Source organism: Orcinus orca, chromosome 19, assembly GCF_937001465.1.
Source record: "Orcinus orca chromosome 19, mOrcOrc1.1, whole genome shotgun sequence".
In the NCBI taxonomy this organism is placed as follows: domain Eukaryota; kingdom Metazoa; phylum Chordata; class Mammalia; order Artiodactyla; family Delphinidae; genus Orcinus; species Orcinus orca.
The window spans coordinates 43,932,745-43,956,637 of record NC_064577.1 but is presented as its reverse complement, the minus strand read 5'-3'; the positions used below and the strand labels follow the sequence as shown (position 1 = coordinate 43,956,637).

General features: G+C 49.7%; 2 protein-coding genes across 20 annotated transcripts in view; one reads left to right on the top strand and one right to left on the bottom strand.

Annotated features, from left to right (window-relative positions):
• The window catches only part of CBX1 (chromobox 1), a 21,459-nt gene extending 16,231 nt beyond the window's left edge, over positions 1 to 5,228 (top strand). For all 3 annotated transcript variants that reach the window (XM_004282676.4, XM_033411104.2, XM_049702551.1), the window contains 3 exons: positions 9 to 186; positions 980 to 1,074; positions 3,709 to 5,228. In XM_004282676.4, coding sequence (XP_004282724.1) covers positions 9 to 186; positions 980 to 1,074; positions 3,709 to 3,853 — 418 coding nt within the window. In that variant the 3' untranslated portion in view covers positions 3,854 to 5,228. The remainder of the gene's footprint in view (positions 1 to 8; positions 187 to 979; positions 1,075 to 3,708) is intronic.
• Positions 79 to 23,893, bottom strand: NFE2L1 (NFE2 like bZIP transcription factor 1). Of its 17 annotated transcripts, none has more exons than XM_033410974.2 (7): positions 23,742 to 23,893; positions 21,249 to 22,264; positions 16,209 to 16,391; positions 15,708 to 15,797; positions 15,323 to 15,481; positions 13,177 to 14,531; positions 79 to 10,009 (listed from the first exon to the last, which is right to left on the bottom strand). In XM_033410974.2, the coding sequence occupies exons 2-7, from the start codon at positions 21,756 to 21,758 to the stop codon at positions 9,946 to 9,948; spliced, it is 2,361 nt and encodes a 786-aa protein (XP_033266865.1). In that variant the 5' UTR covers positions 21,759 to 22,264; positions 23,742 to 23,893; the 3' UTR covers positions 79 to 9,945. The 17 variants fall into 17 exon arrangements, with proteins under 17 accessions (XP_033266865.1, XP_033266861.1, XP_033266864.1 ...); XM_033410970.2 differs by having other exon boundaries at positions 16,209 to 16,424; positions 23,742 to 23,892; XM_033410973.2 differs by lacking the exon at positions 23,742 to 23,893 and adding an exon at positions 23,338 to 23,458 and having other exon boundaries at positions 16,209 to 16,424.

The following is a 23,893-nucleotide window of genomic DNA, read 5'->3' as shown; positions in this document are numbered from 1 at the left end:
GGTTTCAGTGAGGACAACACATGGGAGCCAGAAGAAAACCTGGATTGCCCCGACCTCATTGCTGAGTTCCTGCAGTCACAGAAAACAGCACACGAGACAGATAAATCGGAGGGAGGCAAGCGCAAAGCTGATTCTGATTCGGAAGATAAGGGGGAGGAGAGCAAACCAAAGAAGAAGAAAGAAGAGGTAAGGCTCGAAGTAAGAATTTTTACTAGCCTAGAATTCATGCTGCTGTCAAAGAAGCTGAAAGATAATTTAAGCACTTTTGTTCTGCTGCTCCTTAGATCTCAGCAGCTGGCTCTCAATCCTTTTGGAATGTTAGATAGGCTAATGCTTTAAAAATGTTTGAGAGGGGCTTCCCTGGTGGCGCAGTGGTTGGGAGTCCGCCTGCCGATGCAGGGGACACGGGTTCGTGCCCCGGTCCGGGAAGGTCCCACATGCCGCGGAGAGACTGGGCCCGTGAGCCATGGCCGCTGAGCCTACGCGTCCAGCACCTGTGCTCCGCAACGGGAGAGGCCACAACAGTGAGAGGCCCGCGTGCCGCAAAAAAAAAAAAAATGTTTGAGGGTTCAATCTCATGAAGCCACATAATCTACTCTTATTTTATGTGAGGTTCAAGAACAGTAAGTGCAAGGGAATTCATTCCTGTGAGGAGATGGCTGTCAATGTTTTAATCATTACAGGTTTTAATCTATTCAATACCGTAAAGTAAGGTACCTTTCGAGGGTGAAGAACAGTTGTGAACATTTATTTTGCTTGAGATGTGGGTCCCTTTTTACATATGGGGAAACCTCAAGCACTTCAAAACTCGACGGAATAATCACTCAGAAGGATTCTAAAAGGCTTGTGACTTAGAGCCAAAGATTTGGTGAAATATTGGCAAAAGGGTTTGATAACATTGTCAGAGAAACAGGAGTTGCTCCAGTCCGGATAACAGTCCCATATAGTTAAAATTGTTCCATCTCTGTGGTTTTTACAGTCAGAAAAGCCACGAGGCTTTGCCCGGGGTTTGGAACCGGAGCGGATTATTGGAGCTACAGACTCCAGTGGAGAACTCATGTTCCTGATGAAATGGTGAGTCTGCCAGTGGCTCTGTGTGGTGGTTTTTTTCTTCTCCACATCTGTTCCATGCCAGAGGAAAAGAGCTGGACCTTCAAAATTCCAGTCGCCCAGGTGTGAAATCTTTAAGATGGCATAGTCCTTCGATAGTGACCCTCGGCCTGACTGCCAACTTGGACTCGTGAGTTACAGGTAGGGGCCCTTAGGATTCTTGGATCTTTGCCCATTTTTTTTTAGGAGGTGGGAGACAATCTGGAGTACAGAGGGTATGGGGAGGAATCACATTTCACTCATGTAAATAAAGGGGGGAAAAAAGAAATGTGATTGAACCACCCTCCCCTTCCACCACCTCCTTAATAAAGATCGGGCTGGCCCCAGGATCAGAAATTCTGTTAACTTCTCAGGGTTAGGAAAGAATTTCTGTAGCTCTTCCTTTGTCCTTGACTGTTAGATCCTCTCCAGTTTGTGCAGATTCTACAATTGCCGTATCTGCCAGCAGGGGTCAGCAAGGCCCCTTTACTATACTAAGCATACAGAGAAGCCTGCTTTTTTCCATTATAAGTATAAATACCAGTGGTGGTAGTACTCCATGAAACAGCTTAATGAAAGCAGTTGTCTTGAGAATCTTAAGAACTGTAATTAACCCAAAATTCTCTATAATTTCTCTATTCTCTGTCCAAAAGGAAAGCTTTCTTCCCTTTTTCTTGCTTGTTGGAAGTGCTTGTTCTCCTCCCCCCCAAAGTGAAGCTCAATCATTGTCCTTAAAATATAAATTAGGAGTGAATAATCCTAAGCCTGTGCCAAAGAAGGCAGCATTCTAGGGGCTTTGTCCTTTTGTCAGTCTAGAACCTTCTCGGAAACTCATATCTGTACTAATTCCTCTCCTTTAGAAGGTGGCAGGAGAGGCCTAACTTGAACACTGAAAGCCTATGGCACAACCGGCTAAACCTCTTTTTTTTTCCCATGCACTCCCTAGGTGTTTACTGACTCTGACCTTCTTTTAGCTTATTTATTGCTAGCCTGTAGGAGAAAAGTTCATTTTTAAGGTGCTGCATATGGGAGAAAGGAATTAATACCAGGACTTATTCAGTCCAACTAGAATACACTTTCTCTGGCTGCATGTGACCAGTCTGAGTAATGGTAGCACCTCCTTATTGCTTGACACTACATTCCTTTGGTTCACTCACTAGTGTGTAAAGATTATAGCTGAATGTAACTCTGCAAGTTAAGATTGGATGTTGATTATTAAACCAAGTTCACTTTAAAGTGATTTTCCTGGAGAATGGAGATACTTGTTCATTTCCCAAAGTAGCTATTTTTCTGTGCAGTGAAAAGACTGAACTCTTACTTCAAAGGCTGTTGTTGAATTGTCAGCAAGGGGCAGCCTGCTTCAGGTTCCCATGCTGTTATACTCCTTTTCCTTCCCATTCTCTTGTCTGTTTTTCAAAATCATACCTTACTGGCTTACTCTTCCCTGGTTCCGTGGGGCTGTGTGGCTTTGGTGTACCTGTTGCTGGAGTTCTGGAAGTTTGGGGTAGTGTCTCGTCAGAGATCCCATCATATATATCTATCTGCTGCCTGCCCTATGCTATTGCTTCCATCTAGGATGTTCCCAATGACCTGAAGATAGCTTACCCCTAAGTCCCTTGTAATACGTATGTGGTTTTCAATTTCTGAGAACATTTTAAAATTCAGAAAAAATATGGAGAATTATGTAACAGTCCCTTTATTTTCTATCTCCCAGTTTTGAAGCACCATTTCAAAGCACCTGGGAGTTGTGGCCTGTCTGTGAGCATGGCACTTGGTAGTGTTAAACAGTATGATTATGAGTAAGCAAGAAAGTGTCCACCTGCATTGGCTCTGGTCAGTGCCAAATTGGTATTAAATCTTACTATCCAACATGGTATTAAATCCTATTACCAAGCCAAGATCTCTCCATGGGCTTTTAGCAGCTGGGATATGGCTTTGGAAGAGTATGGTAGCCTCTCTTATTTCCTCAGAGAATCTGAGAGTCATGGTTTTGTATGTGTGTGTGCGGCCTTTCCCAGGGGTTCAGAGTTAGCTTTTGACAAAGATATCTAGAGGGCATTTTCAATGGGAGAAGATCTCCGAGGATATTACTTGGCTAAAAGCTGCTAGTAAATGATGCTTACACCATATTATCATCCTTCCCTGGCCTGCTCTTCTGGAATTAATATTTTATTAATTTATTTTTTATAAATTTTTTTAAAAATTTATTTTTGGCCGCATTGGGTCTTTGTTGCTGTGTGCGGGCTTTCTCTAGTTGCGGTGAGCAGGGGCTACTCTTTGTTGCGTTGCGGTGTGCGGGCTTCTCATTATGGTGGCTTCTCTTGTTGCAGAGCCACAGGCTCTAGGCGCGTGGGCTTCGGTATTTGTGGCACACGGGCTCAGTAGTTGTGGCTTACGGGCTCAGTAGTTGTGGCGCACAGGCTTAGTTGCTCTGCAGCATGTGGGATCTTCTGGACCAGGGCTCGAACCCACGTCCCCTGCATTGGCAGGCAGATTCTTAACCACAGCGCCACCAGGGAAGCCTGGAATTAATATTTTAAAAGCCCAAGCCCTTGGGTGATCCAAGTTAGGAGACCACTAGCACCTGGTCTCAAAGTCTCTTTGTGCTTTGTTCTGCAGGAAAAACTCTGATGAGGCTGACCTGGTCCCTGCCAAGGAAGCCAATGTCAAGTGCCCACAGGTTGTCATATCCTTCTATGAGGAAAGGCTGACGTGGCATTCCTACCCCTCGGAGGATGATGACAAAAAAGATGACAAGAATTAACTCTCCTGAGTACCAGCCCCTGTCACATCTGACTGTGGGTTTCAGGTGGGGAAAGAAGGAGATCTACTTGTCTTGACACCGTAGAGGGGGCTTGAGAAGATGTCCTTTGAAGAGCCAGTATAGTTTCTGTGCCCTACAGCAGCCCAAGTGCTTTAAAGCCGCTCCATGCTGTATAGTTTGCACACCCATCCCAGTGGAGGGAAAGGAGGGTCAGTGTTTCAAGGCAACCCATTCTGAACTTTGCTGAGAAAAGCAAAGGGCCTTCTATGAAGGACAAAACTTGCAGAATGGGATGTGGGAGAGCAAAAGATACTGCAGATCTTCAAAGAGCATCTCCACAACCCACAGCCTTCTTCCCAATAGTGTTAACTCTGCATTTTTACAGCGTAGCATGTATGTAGTTTTTGGCTATTTCTGGTGTGTTATTTGGGGTGGGAGGGATGGGGTGGGGAAGAAGGGAGATGGGTTAGGATCATTTTTGTTAAAATTTGGGGCCTGTTGGGGGGAAATGGTGAAAGAAAGGAAAGAACAACTAATGATGATTTGGTTCTGTGTCCAGAATATTTCATCCTTTCAAAAAATGTCATTGGCAACCTAAATGAGGACTGTGAGAGACTGTTTAAAAGCTGTGAATGCCTGAAACTTAGAAGCCAAGGTGTTGCCTGCCTGAGCTTAATGCTGTTCCCAAAAAGCATTAAGCTTTGGTAACTTCTTAACTTCCCAATTAAGAAGTTACCAAAGCCGCCATTTGGGGGATGGAAACTGGTTGAGGAAAAGTCTTATTGGAGTGTATACACAGGCAGATCATTCTGTCTTAGAGGTGCTAATTCTTGAAATTGACAAGAAGACCCTTTCTTTTCCAATTTTGAAGTTATAAATATCAGCTTCTCCATCCAAGCCACTGGCTGAAGTATTTGGGGAAGGGCAGAGGGTGGTATAGGAGATGGGAGAGTAGGCAAAGACAAGGGCCGGTACTCTTAGGGTGGAAAACTCTTGGAGCCTCTGTTTTTTGAACTTTGAAACCATTGGTGGCAGGGTTCAGTCACTGACAGCACAAGTTCACTGAGTCACTTCAAGAGTTGAATGATTTCTGAAGCCCTGGTCTCAGGAGATTAAATTTTCATACTGGGGCAGTGGTTCACTTTAAAACAAAACACATTTTTTTAATCCTAAGAATTAACTAAAACCCAAAATGCTGTCTTGAATCATGAGATCCATCAGTTCTTGACATCATTTAGACCTGCATCTAGAACTCCGTTGTAAAATCTTTTTAGGCATGTGTTAGGTTTCTGTGAAAACTTTTGTTTTTAAATGTTAAACTTCATACCAACACTGTCAGTTCTTGTCTTAATAAAACTATAGATTTATAATCCTTGATTTTTGTCTTGTCTTGCCAGAAACACTCCTTGCCTTATTATTATTTTATAGATTGAGCCTCTTTGGGAACAACTTCCACACTTGAATGGTTTTATTTCTTAAATACTGTAGGCTTGAAAATCTAGTGTCTGGTGTGGATCTTTCTTTGACACTGAGCATTTATAATTGATACAGAGATTATAAAGATTGTCGCATCATTCTGTCTTCATACTGCTCAAAGTTCGTTCAGCACTCTGTGACCTGATAGCACTTCCAAAATATGATACGTTTGGAAATACAGGTTTTGGGGTTAGGTTTAGATCCTGGCTCAGGTATTTCATAGATTTGTGTGACCGTAGCTAAAGTCAGCTTCTCCAAACTTTTCAGGAATTGGTCCTGTGTTTGATCAGTGAATTGAAATGTCATCCATTTTCTTAACATCATTTTCTGCCTATAATTCTAGAGCCAAAATGGGACTAGATTCTTGTCAGTTATAAAAGGGGAAATAGGATTTCCACTGAGATCAGTTCAGCTCTACGCATTAGTGCAAAGCATTTGTTCCAAATAAACTGAGTGTAGGTATACTTTTTTCAGAAAGCCTCCTAGGAGTTTAGGGAGACATAAATGGAGCTGGAGAGGTCTTCCTCTGCAGAGGTCTGAGTGTGTCCTTGTAGTTGGCAGCAGCAGAGCAGTCTGTAGCTAGTTAAGAGAGTTGGGGTGGGCAGATATATCTGGTTCTGTTCTCCATCATCAGATGCACTGAAATTAGCCTTCAGTCTTGGTGCTTGTCCAAGATGGGGTGCTATTCAGCTTTAGCCTTAACCTTTGGAACCTATTTCACTGTCACTGCTGGCATTCCTGAGCTCTTTTAAAACCATATCATTCTTCCCCATGGAAGACACTGAAATTGATAATGCACGTTGAAGTGAAGATATGCAATTTTGTTATCTTTAAAAGCCAATTATCACACATTTCTAGATTCAAGGGTTAAGGATACATTTTTCTCAAGTGATCGCTGAAGCCACAAATGCATGCAGAAATGTCAGGGGAAAAAATATACATAGGCACAACAAATCTTAAGTCTGCTTTCAGAAAGTATTCGTAGAGCATTTCTTTAGGAAATACAAAAACATGTCAGATGCCTTCAACAAAATTGCATCATATTAGACCTCTAGCCCAGGAGTTGAGGAGATACAGATTGTTACCTTAGTTACCATTACAAAAGAACAAGAGCTTACTAATTTGGTGACAGAATCATTATCAGCTGTCCTACACTGGCAAAGCCAGTCAAAGAAAATACCTTGTTCCTTCACTGCCTTCAGTTGAGTTTCAAGTTAATACAGTAAATACAGAAACACTCTTGTCAACTGACAGTGCTCAGGAATAATTGTTTCTGCTTTCCAATGGCATTTGAAAGTTTTGACTACCCATTTTAAGTAATGTTTAATAATTGATTTTTAAGTACTTATTTTCCGGTATAATCTTACATTCCAGAACTCATTCAGACTCAGCTCAACTTGATTTTAACCCTTGGCTATTTAGTGTTTGACCATGTGTACACAGCACATCTTTATAGTCTATGGCCTGTGGCATTGGGAATCTGTATTACAAGGTAATTATTTTCCTCATAGAGAAAGGGTGGGGGGGGAGTGCTAGAACAAATCGCTACTCCAAAATAATTTGGTGGAATTGAAACTCTGAAATCCAAATTTCTGCATTGGCTCCAAATCCTGAACTATGTATGGACCTGAGTTCTGTTTGAGATCAAATTTATCTGATCAAGTCATACTAATCTGATGTGCAAGTTGGGCCTTCTCATGAACATCATGAGGATGTTCTCATTTAAAACTCAGAACTGATAGGAATGAACTAAGTCCAGGCTCAGTGTTTTCCCTCTGCTAGAATTTATTTTTTTTATTTTTATTTATTTTAATTTTTGGCTGCATTGCTGCGCGTGGGCTTTCTCTAGTTGCGGTGCACGGGCTTCTCATTGTGGTGGATTCTCTTGTTGCGGAGCACAGGCTGTAGGTGTGCAGGCTCAGTAGTTGTGGCACGCAGGTTCAGTAGTTGTGGCGCACAGGCTTAGTTGCTCCTTGGCAAGAGGGGTCTTCCTGGACCAGGGCTCGAAACCATGTCCCCTGCATTGGCAGGCGGATTCCTAACCACTGCACCACCAGGGAAGTCCCCTCTGCTAGAATTTGATTGAAATACAAATACCACTACCAGGCCAGCATTCAGCTTATTAAAGGAAGGAGTCTTGGCTTCCTTCACCTTGCCTTTTAGCAATAGATAGAGACATCCTGGTGTTCTGATATGTGGTAAGAAGTTTGATATAGGAGCTTAAGGTCCTCAGACAACTGTCAGTCTCTGATCTGCACATCACCTTGGTTTGACTGTCCAGCAATGAGGTTTTCTCCAAAAGTTGCTGCTTTCCTAGCCGATGTGTTCAGGGTTGCTTATCTTTCGTATGGATGACTTTTAATTGACTTTGGCCTTGGGCACTTCCCGATGAGTAAATTGATGAATATTGAAAGCAAATGAAATGTGAAATAAAATCATCCTGCTGGGATGAAAAGCATAGTTGGCCCTGCTCTATGGGGCAAGTAGAGTAAGGAGTCGGTTTCTAAGGCTTTTTTTTTGCTTAGGCCAGTTAGGTGGCAGAACTCTGAGGCAAGGCTGAAACGTTACGTTTACAATATAATGCTGACTGGTTTTTGTTGATACTAAATAGCTTGTGTTAATTCACCAGCAGGTCTGAGTCTGCATTCTGACCTTACTGGTTTGCATGTGATTTACCAAAGTACTACTTGTGATAGTACCAAAGCCATTGTTTACCCCACATGGATTTTAAAATCCTAGTTGACTTTGACCAATCCTGCCCTGTTTACTGTTTGCATAGTCACAGGTCAGGCTGGGCTACTTTGGGGCCTGGCTCTGGGACATGGGCCCACAGTTTCAGTTACTGCTTCAGCCCCTAGCTGAAGACTGGAAGGCTTATTAAGACAACTGAATTAGCCTCATTAAATCTGTGTTTAAAACAAAAGGCAGAGCCCCAACTCTTGGTCTTTTCTCCACCTCTCCCCAAGTGAACTAGGTTTTGCTTCCTTGGTTGAAACAGCATTTGGAATTAAGTAACAAATACTGTACAACCTATTCCATTCTGCAGTTAGACTGGAAAAGAACCAGCTTTAAGACTTTTATTGATATTTCTGCACACTCAAAAAGGAAGACAAGGATTTCTATCCAACTGATTTTGAAAACACACTTCTTCACAAAGGCCCATATTCTCACTCCACTGGAGACAACTTGTACACTAGATTCTGATTCTCAACTAATTCAGGCAGACATGAACTTTCAAAGAAATCCTAGACAGAAAAAGGACCAGAACTCAAATCACGCGTTAAGTTTCACACGTATCCCCAGAGTCCCCACATGCTCACTCTCTTACTCTATAAAGTTCAGAACTAGACGGAGGCTGACTGACCTCTGTGGGAGAAGTAAAAGTGAAAGAGGTTCTTGGTGCACTGACAAAATGACCAGTTGAAGGTCTATGGTTCCCTCTCACTTCCCAGATGGATCAGGCATAGAAAAACAAGGCTTAACCACTCATAATAATCAAACACATGGATTTTGCTAGAGAATGTCTACACTTCGTTGGGAAAATGACTTCCAGAGAGGCAGACACCAACCTGGTACCCATTTTTGTACATGGATAGTATCAAGGAAATGGGCTCTTGCTGGTAGTGCCCTAAAACTATATATTTAGTCTGAGTTTCTGAAGCTGTTGCCCTAGGTCAGTCCCTACTGGATGAGGTAGAACTATGGTGGTAGGGATGTTCTTTTTTTCTGCAAGGCACTTGTTTTCCAGCTATGTGCCAAACAGATCTGAAGAGCAGCAAGGTCTGGTGTAGCTGTGGGTGGTCAGAGCAGGGATGAAGGCAGCCTAAGGAAGGCAGGACTCCATGGAAAGTACCTCCTCATTCACTGGCTGTTTTTAATTGCTGTTCAGCTTTCCCTAGGAAGGGCAAGGAGCCAGCCGTGGAGGCCAGGTCTTGATGACACTGAGCATGTCTCTAGATCTCTACTTTCCCTCAGTTCTATATTTTTTCTATATTTGTTGATTCTGAAATAGCCCTGGCTTCACTGGTGAGATCGTATGTGGGGCAGAGATTGAAACAGTGGATCTGGGACTTCCTTGGCGGTCCAGTGGTTAGGACTCTGTGCTTCCACTGTAGGGGGCACGGGTTCAATCCCTGGTCAGGGAACTAAGATCCCACAGGCCATGTGGTGCAGCCTTAAAAAAAAAAACCACAATGGGGCTTCCCTGGTGGCGCGGTGCTTGGGAGTCCGCCTGCTGATGCACGGGACGTGGGTTCGTGCCCCACGGTCTGGAAGATCCCACATGCCGCGAAGCGGCTGGGCCCGTGAGCCATGGCCGCTGGGCCTGCACGTCTGGAGCCTGTGCTTCGCAACGGGAGAGGCCGCAACAGTGAGAGGCCCGCGTACCGCAAAAAAAACCCAAACACAATGGATCTATTTCCGTCGCCTTACATGATTTAAAATGTGTGGGAAAATCAGTTTGAATGATGCCTAGGACTAAAGTCAAGACAAAGCAAGCCTTCGACCCCTACCCAAGCACGTCACCCAGAAGTTTGGTCCTGAGGTCTGCTCATCTCCCTGCGAAATCTAGGACCTCGTCTCACTTCCTGTCTCAGGTGTAGCAGCCTTCACAGTCCTTACTTGAGGTCTCGTATCTTCTTCCTGCCAGAAAAAGCCTTGAAGCTGGAACACCCACTCCACCTGCCAACAGCAAAAAGAGGTCAGCCCCACAGCAGTGCTGACCAACTTGGCCCAAAGCCCCAGCTAATCAGCAAGCTCCCAGACACAACTGTACATTTCTCCATAAGGGGACATGGGGGAAGGGGGTGACCAAAACACACTTTCTCAGACCAGAGGCAACACTAGCAAAGGGAAAGGTGAGAGGACTTTTTCTTAAAATCTTTAAAATCTGTTTGAAAAGTTGCAAAACAAGATAAAAGTTATAGCCTAATTGTGTACTAAACAAAAATATACACATTTCTAGAAAGTATACAAAAACATTACTCTGAATTTTACTTGTCACAGTTTTCTGTATATAACTTGTATTTTTTATCAGCATAAATTAGTTTTTCTGACTTAATTTTTAGCCTTTTTTTTTTTTTTAAGAATCTTCGTTTTATTTGGCTTACAGTCATAAGTTAATTACTAATTAGGAAAGAGCTCGTTTGATAGGACCAACCCGTTCCAACTAGATGGGGGGCAAAAGACATTGTAAATTGAAACAAAAAAGAACTCAGTGTTATTCCCAGAATTCTATTCACCCCATAGGATAAACTCTAGTAGCATCATTAAAGGACTGGGCTAAGCCAGGTCATACAGTGGTACATGGGGAGTTCAAGATCACAGGTTTCATGAGGAGGATCACAGCTTCCAGTCCTAAACTTCATCTGGTAATCTCACAGAGACTGCCAGGTGGGCATTCATTACTTGGACATTTGTTAAGTACCTACCCCTAGATGCGCATGTGGCTGTTCCAGCAACCATCCAGTACCTTAAAGCATTCAACTCTTCACAGGCTTTTTGTATTATTTTGAGGGAGAACAGATTCTGGTCACCTCAGCTGGAGAGCTGTCAAATGCCTTAAACCCTGGGGTCTAGCTTTCTGTTCTCTGGTTCCGTGGCCCTGCTATTATAGTGAAGTGCTTGGCGTGTGCTGGTCCTGTAGATCTCTTGGGTTTCTGCCATCACCGTCATCACTGTGACTATGCTCCAAAGCTCTGCACCCCCTTGGTAGGTGGGGCCACCAGAGAAATAACAGCACAATCAATATTAAAAATGCAGTTTGCCACAGGAAGACAGGTAAGGAGCTGGGCCAGGTGACAACACCCACCTAGCCTAGCCCTACGAGAAAGGCCAAAAAGGATTCTGAATCCTTCGTCTAAAAGGATTCAGCTGGCAAACCCTACAGAAAGGTACATAACCCCTGTCTGGAAGCTTTAATACAGTATTTAAGATTCTTGTCTTTCTAAATTCTTCATTGTCAACCTCCTCTGCTCTCCACCCACTTTCCCCTAAGAGCTCTGCCTTAGCCACACAATGGCCAGTCCTCTCCTCATGGGGCCTGTTTCCTTTACTCTCAATTTAAACTCAAAATAGGGAAAAATTGCACTTGAGAATAAATCATCCATTTTATTTTATTTTGTCATGTGCTCACAGCATCTCTCTCTCCTCTCCCTGGCAGGTCACAGAGATAAATTAAAAATAAAATCTACAAGGAAAATAATTTATAAAAGCACTTCCCAGGCTCGTGCCTTCTATCCCTACTGCTCAGTTAGAATGCCTCCCCACCTAAGCAGGGAGGAGAATCAGTGCTTTCCCCCCTTCAACTCATTCCTGCTAGCCTGGGGCAGACAATGCTCCAGACCCAGGCCGAGGTGGGGACAGCAGTGGCAACAGTTAGAGACACTGTGGTCCTGGAACCACCTGGCCACCTTGGCGCTCCCCTCTCTGCCTCCCCCAGGCGGTCCTCCAGGAGCCCTTGCTAAACTGGGGGTGTGGAGAAGCTGCCTGTGGCCAAGAGCCTGAGGGAGGGGTACCCTCAGCCCCTGTTACATGCATTTCTCAGTCTCCTAGAAAGAAACCCAAAAAAGAAAGAGACCTCGGGACAGAGGAGAAAAATCCCAAGTGTTCACACGGTTACACGGAGTCTTTATGGCAAAGAGAACATTTAGCAGCTTTGAATATTGGTATCTCCTTTTTACTCAACACAAGCATTCTAGACCCTATAAGTGAAACAGGGCTCAAGCCCTAAAAAAATCAAAGCGCAAGAAACTCTAAGAGGACTAGTTTTTGTTGTTGCTGCTGGGTTTTGTAGTTTTTTGTCTTTCCAGTGACAAAGCCCAGTTGTTGGTAGGGGAGGCCTGAGGGAAGGGTCACTCCCCAGTGTTGTGCTGAATACTGCCTGGCTTCTCCACATCATCCCCCTGCCTCAGAGCAGCTCCCAGGAGGCTGCAGGCCCAGCCCTGTGGGCACTGCCAGCACCCCAGCTCCAGAAGAGCTCCAGGCAGCTGGTGAGGGGCGGGGGCACACGGGTGGGAAGAGAACAGCATTCGCATGCAGGCTCTGATGGAGACGTGGGAGCCTCAGCTCAGGGGTGACTGGGCACAGAGGAAGATGTATGGCAGGGCAGTGAGTGACATGCTTGGTGTTGGGGCTGCTGCAGCATGAGGCCTCACGAACCCTGCCTGTTGACTCTACCCTTTGATCCTAACCCTCCAAGCCAGTGTCGGGTCCCAGGGGCTCCCCTCTGATGGAAACCTCACAGGAGATATTATCCGAGAGCTCCCCGTCAGGGATGCCAAAGTGCAGGAGCAGGAAGAGTTCACAGGCCCCTCTCAGAACCGACTCCGTGTTCCACCCCTCCCCTAGGCTGAAGTGGGGTTTACTCACACCAGTAATCTAGTCCCCTCTAAAACCTGCTGCCTGGAATCCTGGCCAGAGCCAACTTAACCTGCCCTCTGATTTTCTTCCCGCTTTGATTTTTCTGGGTTTTCTGTTTTCCTTCCTTCCTTCCTTCCTTCCTTCCAGGAATGAGACTTTCTACTACTTTCCTCTCCTCTCACAAGTCCCTTACTTTCCCTTTTTCGGCCTCCAGCAATGCCAGCACCACCCTTCCCTCAAAGGAAAAGGGTAGGGGTGAGGACCCTGTCCACCCAAACGGTCTGGCCACTTCCACCCCCCTCAGTGGGGGAAGCTGAGCCAGACAGCGCCTGCGCCTGCCTCTTCCTGTCCACTGACCCGCAGTCATCCCATCTGAGATCTATTGGATAAGAAGGCATTAAAGTCCCCGCTGTAGGTCCAGGTCCAGGCCCAGCCCTTCTCCAGTTTCCATCTCGGTGAGCGTCAACCCCCTTCCTCTCCAGGCTCACTTTCTCCGGTCCTTCGGCTTCCTCTCCTGCCGCCGGGCCTGCTGGTCAGCCAAGGTGCGGGGAATGAGGAGGACGCTGCCATCCCCGGCATACTGCAGCGCATACTGACTGGGCGAGTAGGGCCGCCCGTTCTCATCCCGCAGCCGCCCAAACACTTCCTGGTACAAGCTCTGGACCTTCTGCTTCATCTGCCGCAGGGACCGGAGGAACTCAACCTTCTCCCGCAGCAGCCGGGCTTTGTCGCGCTGCAGGTCCTCCACATCCCGCTCCAGGTTCAGGATGGTGTCCAGCTTGCGCTTGCGGCAGTTCTGCGCCGCCATCTTGTTCTTGCCACGGCGCCGGATGTCACGGATGAGGCTCAGCTGGGCTTCACTCAGCTGGTACTTGGACAGCAGCTCGTTGAACTCCTCCACAGGCAGGTTGATGATCTTGTCGTTGGTGAAGGGGATCTTCATGGCTCGGGCTCGATGCTCATCCCGGCTCATCTGTTTGTCCAGGAAGTCGGCCTGCTTCTCCTTGCTGCCCTTCTTGAGGGTGCTGGGTGGTGGCAGGTCAGCAGAGTCGAGGGCACTGGGTGCCATGTTGTATGTGTGGTTGTGGCCCACATGCTCCAAATAGGGCAGGCAGGAGAGCTGAGCTGGGTCCTGGTAGCTCATGCGGCAGAACTTGGAATACTCGGGCTGGTAGCCCACAGCGCCCTCAGCCTCTTCCAGATCCAAGGTCTCAGAGTCAGAACTGTAGCCAACTGCACCTTCCTCAGAAAAGGAGGAAGAGGCTGAGGAAGAAGTAGAGGAAGAGGAAGAGGAAGAAGAGGAGGAGGAGGACGAGGAGGAGGAAGAACTACCTTCAGAGCTGCTCAGGGAGGAAGGGCTATGGCTGGAGTCCAAGGAGAGGCCTGAGTCAGAGTCAAATTCCTCTTCGAGCTGGGAGGCCTGCACGGGGTTAAAGCCTTCTTCAATGGCCAGGTCCATCAGGCTGATCTCATCTAGCATGGCTTCATCTAACAGACCCCCGAGTGGGTCAGGCAGCTCAGGGCCTGCTGTGTCATTGGCTGTGCCATTCAGCTGGGGTGGAAAGAAGAGCCCTGCCAGGTTGGTGGAACCAAAGGTGGAGTTGAGGCTGGTGGAATTGCTGGGGACCAGCGGGAGCAGCGTGGAGCTGCCGGCCACAGGCAGGCTCTCCACCTCCGGGCTGAAGAGTGAGAAGTCCTGGCTGCAGCCCCCCAGGGACGCCTGATGCAGGCTGACATTCTGATTGATGGGAGTGTTGGGGGCAAGGCTGTAGTTGGTGCTCAGTGGGTCTCCTGGAGGGGCATCGTACAGGATTTCACTTGTTGATGTGTTCACTTCCATGGCCTGGGAGGGGAGAAGAGCATCACCGTTCACTTAGCGCAGACTCCATCCCCAGGTGTGGCTGGGGGCTCACGATAGCAGGCACCCAACATAGGCACAGCTGCATGGGTGTAAAGGCAAGAGACAGGAAACCACAGCCCACAGCATCAGCTCCTGGCCCCGCTTGATCCATCATGCCTGGCACAGACGGGTTCCTCCCTGTGGACTCCACCCCAAGGCAGGACTGATCAGCTCCAGGTCATGTTTGGCCCAGACTCCCCCATCATGGAGGAGAGGAAAAAAGCACCTAACACTGCAGAATCAGCACAGTGAAAAGTACACCCAGCCTTGGAGTAAGAAAGCCTAGCTGCACCACTTGCTGTAAGACCAGGAGCATTTCACTCAGTCTCTCTTTGAGATTCAGTGTCCTCACGTTTAAAATAATAAAGGGCTGACTAGATGATCCCGAGGGCCAAGTGAAATACAATGGCTGTAAAGCACTACAATAATGTCAGCTTTTATTAATGCTAAACCTAGGAAACACCCAGCCCAGTGATTATCTGCCTGAAGGGAAAGAAGGAGGCGCACCTAGGAGGCAGGCCTGCGTTGGAAGCCTCAGCCCCAGGGCTTTAACCCAAACCCCAATCCTGACTCCACCACCTACTGACACGTGGACAGTTACCTCTCAGTGTCCCCACTTTCCTATGGATCAGAAAGGTGTTACTCTCTCTTTTCCCAGAAGTGGAAAAGCAACTGAGTATGAAGACACCCCACACAAAGTCCGAGAGGTTTGTGCCTGGTTCTGATAATCCTACCTGCATTTCCATGATGGACATGAGATCTTGCCACTGCTGTTCCAAATCAAATGGAGACTCTGTCCCCGTCAGGAGAGGAGACAAAAGATTGTTTTGAAGACCTGGGGGCTCACTCTCACTAGGCACTGCTTCTGTTATGCTGGAAATGTCTGCTGGAAACTAGGGCAAAACACAGAGGGTTTAACAGGGGAGGAGGAAAGACCACCTTCTGCTTTCCTCCCCGAGACTACCACCTGAGGTTCTGTTTCTTCCTTCCTCTGAATTCACCCCCAGCAGCCAGGACAAGGCCAACACCAAAAGCCGGCCCCTCAGGCAGCCACAGAGAGACACACTGTGTGCAGGCTGCCCTGCTGACTCAGTGGGCTCTCCCTGGAGTCCTGCTCACCTCAGCATTCTCCCCAAAGGGGCAGGTGGCCTCCAGCAGCCTAAGGCACTCTTCCAGGGACAGGGCTGTCTGGTCCTCCCCACCAGGCACCTGTGGCAACAGCAACTGTTAAGTCTGACTGACCCGGGCCTTGGCTGCCTGTGGGCCGAAGCCCCTTCCCCAGCCTTTCCAAGGGGAAGCTTGAAGGAGGCCCTGCATGGTTGCAGGCCTACACTCGCCCTCCGTTCCCAGGCTGTCGGCTGGCCCTGAGTCCCAAACTCCAGGGGAGAAGAGAGTGGGGGGTTCTGACGCAAGCAGAAAGCCGCTAGATGCTCTGCCTCCCATGTGCTGTTCGTTACCAAGGCGCGGCCCCTCCGCTGCTGCTGCTCTTCTACTCCCGCTTCCTCAGCCACCACTGTGACTTAGAGACCCCAACCCAAGATATACATTCAGGCCCATCCCACAGACACAACCTGCCTTCTCTAAAGAGAAGTTTCTAGAAGTGGGCAGAGGCAGGAGTACCTGTGCAGGGAAGCTCTCCCCAGTCTCTCCATCCACTAGCAAGTTTCGTGCCAGAGCTTCTGCACCCTCGCCTGGCCAGGTGTCCTCCTGCTCTGCTCCATCTTGCAGCTCCTTATCCACATCCTGCTCCTTCTGGCGATGACTGTAGTCAAAAATCTCACGCCCAGCCCCCAGGTCAATATCCTGTCGCCAAAGGATGTCAATCAGATCTATGTCCTGAAAGACAGAGCATCATGACTTTAGCTCTGGGGTCCAGGGGCCCCTCCCTGTCCTGCCCCTCAGAGGTTTCTGCTAGCATCACCCCAACTACTCCCGGGTGGGGCCCCTCCCAATCTACACCTGCCAGACTCTACCCCCTGTCCCCTCCGTACCAGCACGGCTTCATTCATCCATTTCCAGACACCAGCCTCCAAAAAAAAAAAAAAGAGCTAGCGAAAACCACTAGCACAACCATCACCATGCCGGTCTGCGGGCTTAGGATCTGGACCAGAGGCACAGCCAGGCCAAAAGGCAGGGCCATCTTACCACTACTTAAGAAGAAAGGGGGAAGGAGGAGACACTTCCCATTTCAGGAATGGGAATCCCTTAAAACTTGGTTTGTAGAAAGCTGGCCATGGCAAGCAAGAGTGAACTGTCAAGCAAAATTGCTTCGCAGTGGCCAGACTTGCATCAGCCTGTGGTGCCATTTCATTTGCATAAAGGGGTGGGGTGGACTGGAGAGGAAAATCCCTGCATTTGCAACCACCTGATGCAACCAATGACAACCGACAGGCTATCCAGCCCTTCCTACAGCCGTTCCCCCTTCCCTGGATGAGGCAGGAGTAAGGCTGAACACCCACAATTCTCAGTCCAGGCTCACCTCAAGATCCATCCCTGCCAGAACAGAATGCCCACTCTCAGCTGATCCCAGCAAGCTGCCTCAATCCCCGGAGAGCCTCAGGCAGTCAGATGATCCTCACTGGACACCCCACCCCTGCCAAGGCCAGCCCCACGGTGTCCCCACAAACCAGTGCTCTCACTCCCTTACCACACCCCAGGACTCACTGACTCCCATCAGGCAACCCACTCAAGGACATAGCCCCCATCACTGCCCAGCCACAACTGCCGCCCCGGGCACCAAAATGCCTCCCTCTCACTCTACGCTGGCGGCTCCTGATTAGTTCCGGCTCCACCTGCTACCCCCAATGCCACCAGCGTACAACCCCAATAAATATGAGGCGTTCGGGTTTCCTGTACATGCCACCCCCTGCAGTTAAAGAAACCCTAAACTGTTGCCTTCCAGTCAGAGATTAAAAGGCAGACACTTTCCAGAAAGCAGTATCCTTAGATTAGACCCACCTCCCTAGATCTGACCAGGTATCCCTCTCCCACAGTAAGCCTCCCTGATCCTAAGACCTCCCAGGTGTACCTCTCCCTGCAGTCTCCCCACATATACCAACCTGAACAGAAGCCCTGGACCCAGGAGCAGAGGGGGGCTGGGCCACCCGGTGACCAGCCACCAAAGAGTTAAGGGGCCGGCTCCCTTTGGCATGGCCCCCACCACTGTGAGAGCTGCGGTCCAGGCGGGTCATGGTGTGCGAGATGAGCCCCAGGGCAGCTGGTGCTGGGCAGCCGGACAGGGGGCTCCAAGGAGCTCTTGGCTCGCAGGGAGCACACCAGGCTGGAAGGGTGGCCCCTTGCTAGCTCCGAGGGGCCCAAGGAGGGTGCCCCGCCCGTGCTGCTGCCTGGGCGGCCCAGCCCAGCCCCCTTCCTCCATCCTGGAGCAGCCCCCTCCCACCTCACAACCCCAGTTCCACTCAGGCGCCCGGCAGCCCCCACCCTGAGCTCACCGCAGAGGCTGCAGTGAGATGGGACTCCCACCCCATGCTCCGTGCTCAAGCTGCAGAGGAAAGCAAGCTCCCTCCTGGGCCTATCCTCCCGCTCCTCCCTCTCTCCCCCTCCCCACGCCCCCCAAACTTGTTACCTAGGCTGCAGCAAGGAGCCAATCCCCTCCCCCTCCCACCCCGCAGGTCACTGCTGAGGCTGCGGAGAGCCAATCCCCTCCCCCAGGTCAGCAGCTGGGCTGCGGAAAGAGCCAATCCCCTCCCACTGTCGTTACCTAGGCTGCGGCGAGAGCCAATCTCCTCCCCCAAGTCTCCGCTGGAGATGCGGAAGGAGCCAATCCCCTCCCACCGCCTGTTACCTAGCTGCAGCCGGGAGCCAATCTCTGCACCAGGGCAGCTGGAGAAGCTGCCGCAAGGAACCAGCCCATCCCCGGCCGCCTCCGTCTCCTCAAGGAGACGCACCCAGGGGCGGGCAGCCCCACCCAGCCCAGTCAGCCAGCCGGGGTGGCGCAGTGAGAGCGCCCTGGGGGGAAGGGGTGCCACTCTACCTCCTGTCGCATCCTGCTTACCCAGCCCACTCAGGACTGGGACTCAGGACTGGGCAGACACTCCTCCCACAGCTTCTTCGGGAATCTAAGTTCTTCCCTGGAAGTGTAAGGAGTTTTCCCGTTCCTCAGGAGGGCTGTGGCCAGTCGTCCTCAAACCCAAGGCTCAAAAAGCTAGCCTGGGCAGGAACCCAGTGCACCCAGATCCACTGGGAACCAGGGGCTTTGTCACCCTACAACAAGCTAGACAAGAGGAAGGGGGAAATCCATCTGCACAAATGCAGGGATGTCACAGTGCCGGCCAGGCCTAGCCCCAGGCAAGAGGAGGGAGACAGGAGCCTGAACGCCAGCACTGAAGGAGACAGGTGCTCCGCAACGTCCTGGACACAAACATGTCCCCCCTGCCCCCCACTTTCTTTTTACCCCAGGCTTTGTTCAAGAGCCATCTCTGCCTGAGCCCCGGCTTACATCTCTAAAGCAGGAAGAATGCCCCTGACAGAATCAGGGTCACAATTCTGGCTCCCATCCTCACTGCTGCTCCCCTTGAGCCTAAGGTCAGGTCAGGGACAGTATGTTCTCCTTGGTCGCAGAGTGCTCCTCCTCGCCTGCAAAGAGCTGTACACAGGCCACCCCCCTCTCTGGGCAGAGTGCCAACCTCGAGGGGAATCCTATCCCTGACAAGGGCCTGGGCTATAGCTGTCCATCGAACAGGCCTGGCAGCAGGGGAGTGCTGCCACCCAGGGATAATACCAGCTCCAGCAGTGCCTGTCACATGCTCTGGACCTGGGTATTTTTATCCCTGAGTTGCTGAGGAAATAATGTTCTAGACACACAAAAATCCTCCCTTCCCCCATACCCAGCCTGGGCCCCTAACGCTAACCCACCCCCAATCTCCAAAGGGAGCAGTGAAAGCCTGGGGTCAGGGAAAGCACAAACTTCACGAAGATCAAGAAATGGAGGCAAGCAGGGTCAAAGTCCCATCCCATTCCACCCCAACCCAGCCAATTACATTGAAAACATCCCATCCCACCCCATCCCAGGAGAGATCCCTGCAGGAAGAGGAATGAAGCTATGCCTGCTGGGTTACCAGCAGCAGGGTTCCCAAGCCCAATTACATCTACCCCTTGAGGAGCTACCGTGGGTGGGATGATGGAAGAGGAGGCTGGGAGGCATACTTCTTCAGACCACTGTGCCAAGACTGGAGTCCAGTTGAAGGTAAATAACAGAGGAAGCAGAAGAGAGGTGGCACTGTAAGAATCTCAGAAAAGAGGCACTGCAAGGCAAGGAGTGCTCACGACTCCCATACGCAGGTAATTCTAGTCTCTCTCAAAGTAGAGCCAATGTGAGCCAGCTAAGCACAGAGCAACCCTGGCACTACTGACATTTGGGGCCAGATCAACCTGTTATTTAGGGGCTGTCCTATGCTTTTTAGGAAGTTCGGCAGCATCCCATGCCTCTCTCCACTAGATGCCAATAACACCTTCTCCAGTTGTGACAACCAAAGCTGTCTCTAGACACTGCCACATGTTCCCTGATGGACAAAATCATCCCCAGTTGAGGACCACTGGCCCAGAGAAAGCCACATGATTTGACAGTCACTAACATTCAGAGAACCGAGCTTAGAACAGGCTTCAACGCGGGATGGTAGGCAAAACCTGGTCTGACTGGTATGCAGAAAGAGCCAAGTTCTACAGCATCTGTAAAACTTTTAACATACCTCCACACTCCCTCTTCCCAAACACTCCCCCCCATGCACCCCCGCCTCAAGACTCAGCTCTGGAAAACCCAGCCCAGTGCAATCCAGCCTCCTCCTTCCCTAATGGCCAGCGACTGAACTGGATCTTTTCCCAAGCTCCGTAAGACTGAGTGGCAAGACAGGTCCAAACGCAGAGCTCAAAGCAGTCTTATCACATTGGTGGGGGAGGGGCAGCAGAAACCATTTAACATGGTTAGAGGCGACTGCATCACCTTCTGCCCACAACAGTGTGTCAGCCACTCGTCAGTTCAGACCTCTGACAGCTCAAAGCAAGCTGCCTTCAGCAGCAGAATGCAGTTTCTCTTCTAGTTCCCATCCATCCCTCCCGTCCCTACTCGCTGCAGTGGGCCTTTAGCAAAGAATGGGAGCCTTGGCCCTCTCCTGGCCAAGAATAACTATCTAAATCTACCCCTTGGCTCAGACCCAGGAGAGGAGACTTATCAGGACCTTACCACCACAACAGGCCTGACCACAAAGGAGAACTTCAGAATACGTAGGTGTGTTTTGATGTGGGGGGAGGTACAAGGCAACAGTCCACAAAATATTTGTGTCTTAGCAACGAACATACACCACATCAAAGCCCATCATAACATGACTCCCTCCCCCACCCCAGGCCTCCAGGAGTCATGTTGAAATGCAAGCAGTAAACACACAGGCATGTTCTAAGGACCTCCCACTGCCCTGACAGTTCATTTAGAGGTGGGTCAATGGTTCAACACAAGGAAATGCTCCCAACCCCCAATCTTAGTCAGACAATCTAGCCCACTCCTATCCCAGAACAATGCCTGAGACCCCCCAGAACCTCTCTGGTTCTTTGCAGGGCTTACTACTATTACTACACTCCTTCAGGACCACCCTTCAGCCCACCCCCGCAACCCCAGACCCTTCCCACCCTCCCCTCCACGTCGCCACTAACCTCTTTGGTTAAGTCTCCACTGACTGGAGGGGCTACAGCCCCCAAATCCTCCAAATCTTCACTGAATCCCTGCTCCGTTTCGCTTTCTCGCACCCCGTTGTCTGGGCCTGTCACATCTTGGAGACCACTGGAACTCTCGAGAGCGAGGCCCGAGCTGGGCTGGCTGCCAGAGACAGACCCCTCCGGATCCCGGTGGACCAGCCAGGCGTTAACCTCAGTGGTTGGCACCTGGAACCTGTCCAGGGCCCTCACCTGACTGAGGAGCCGCCGGGCAGTGAAGTAATTGTCCAGGTCTATGCTCTTGGGGTGGATACCATAGCCATCCAAGGTATTCCTCAGGTTGTGGAACTGGGTCTGAGTATAGGCAGAACTGGGCCCCAGGATGATCTCCCGGAGCGGGGGGAGCTGCGAGGTCAGGTAAGTATCCACGTCCACCCGCACCCCGATCAAACTCAGCAGAATGGTGAACTGGAGGAGTCCTTCCGTTAAGTATTTCTTCAGAGAAAGCATTGCTGAAGGACCAGAATGTTTATGCTTTTTGGTTTTTAAATCTTCCAAAAGACAAATCAAGGCCACTGCTCTGCTGCTCCAGCCAGCAAGTTACCCTCCTCAGTGCCAAACCCTGTACCCCACCCTGGCAGAACACAGGGGCTGAGCTTCCTGACAGCCTCAGAGGAAAGCACACCCCTTGGAGCCAAGGCCACACTCCAGACCACATTCACTTTTCCCTTCTTGACACCTCACCTCTGAAAGTACAACTGTTTCCTAACCCAGTCCAGGCCCTCAGGGCCCACGTGACTTACTGTCTCCACAGTCCACATACAGTCACTTCCTCACTCACATTAGTTGTCCTCTCTGTAAATTTCACTGCAGGTTGTTCTCGGGAACAGCTGATGGATATTTTTTTTCCTTCTCTCTCCTAAGGTTTATTTCCTTTGGCTGGAGCTACAGGCCTTTTGTCTTGGGTCAGAGTGTCCCGCCTCCTCCACACTTACCAGGGGGGTTTCCAAAGAAACCTGAAATGGGAATCACAAAAGCAACAGGATAAGATTCCATAATTTTCATGCCATGACCAAGGCAGAGGTAGGAAACACATTAAAAGGCCACTTTTATTTTTTATTTAAAAAGAAATCAGTTATTATACTCCAAGAAAAACAAAACATGAAAACCTGTTACAGACAGAACAACTATGAGAGGAAGGTATTGCTCACAAGGGATCTCAGTTTCTGGATATTAATTCTGCAGCACCCTAAAAGGTGGCTCATTTTGGATAAGCAGATAATGCCCAGGGCATCCAAAATACTTTACACGTTGTCTGATTTACCAACCCTCCCCCCACCCCATACACACTACCCAGCTTCTATTTTTAGCGTGAGAAGTCCATTTCCTATCTTAAAAGAAAGTTTGTTTCTCCTCTCTCAGTAGAAAACTGCCTACAATTCTTGTGCCTTCAAGTTCTAAAAGGGAGGGAGAGATTATTAATGGGTGAGAGTAAAAGGACAAGAAGACAACCACCACATCATAGAAAAGAATAACGCCTTTTGTTTTTCCAACTTTAAAATCTGATTTCCCTTTCCTATCACTCTCACATTTTAAAAAAATGGGGGTACTGACGAGATGGGGGGCCCTGAGGCAGGATTATTAGGTCCAGAATTTGAATAGGCAGGTTTTATTTTCATTCACGTGACCTTCTGATCCAAAGCAGAAGGATATGGCCAAGTCTTCAACCCAGATAGCCAAGTGGGGAGGGAGTAAAGCTGCCTTTCACTTTCTAGTCTCTACTTCTGAGCTTCCATTAACCTCATAAACCACGACATAGCTCTCTCCTGTTCACTGCTGTGACCCATCTACGAACTTCATCCTAAAGAGAAAGAGGGATATATACACATACACACACACACACACGCCCTTATCTGGTTGGAGTAAACATAATTGCGACCCAGAATTCCTGCTTACACTTCCCTCCAATTCTCACGCAATTTACTACTAAAAACCTCCCAAGAGCCAATTAAGTTCGAGAAACCGGACAAGGTCCCTTAAAGATCGAGTAAGGCCAGGCCTGAGCCCGGTCCCACCCTGCCCCGGATACCCGAGTCCGGCTGGGACCAAGTCGCCATGCCGCTCCTGGCGCCTCGACTTCTAGCCTCTGGGCAGCAGCGAACAAGTGCTACTTTCCTGGCCTTGACCCACCCTGACGGCCAAACCCCACCCCGCCCTCCGCCCTTATGGCCCCACCCCGCTCCCAAGCCTGGGCCTAACACCACGCCTTCTCAGGCCCTCAGCCCTCCCCAGTCCAACCCACCCCGGAGATGCTTTCTCCACTGCCTCTCGGCCCCTCCCTGCCAGGCCCAGGGCCCGGCCCCGACGCGAACTCCGCTCGGCCGCCCGCTCCCGCCTCCTGCCCCTCAGCTCCACCCCGCCGCCCTTCACCCCGTAAGCCTCGGCCCCGCGGCGCTGCGCCCCTCCCGTTAGGGAAAGAAATGTGCTTGATACCCTCTGCTGATCTCGGCGTCCGCCGCTGCCGCCACAGCAGGCGCTCAGCCCGAGGCCAGGCCTTGCCGCCGCCACCGCCGGCCGGCCTAGAGCTCGCCAACCTCCGCTTCCCTCCCCGCCCCCTCCTTCTACCTCACACGGAAGCCCGCCCT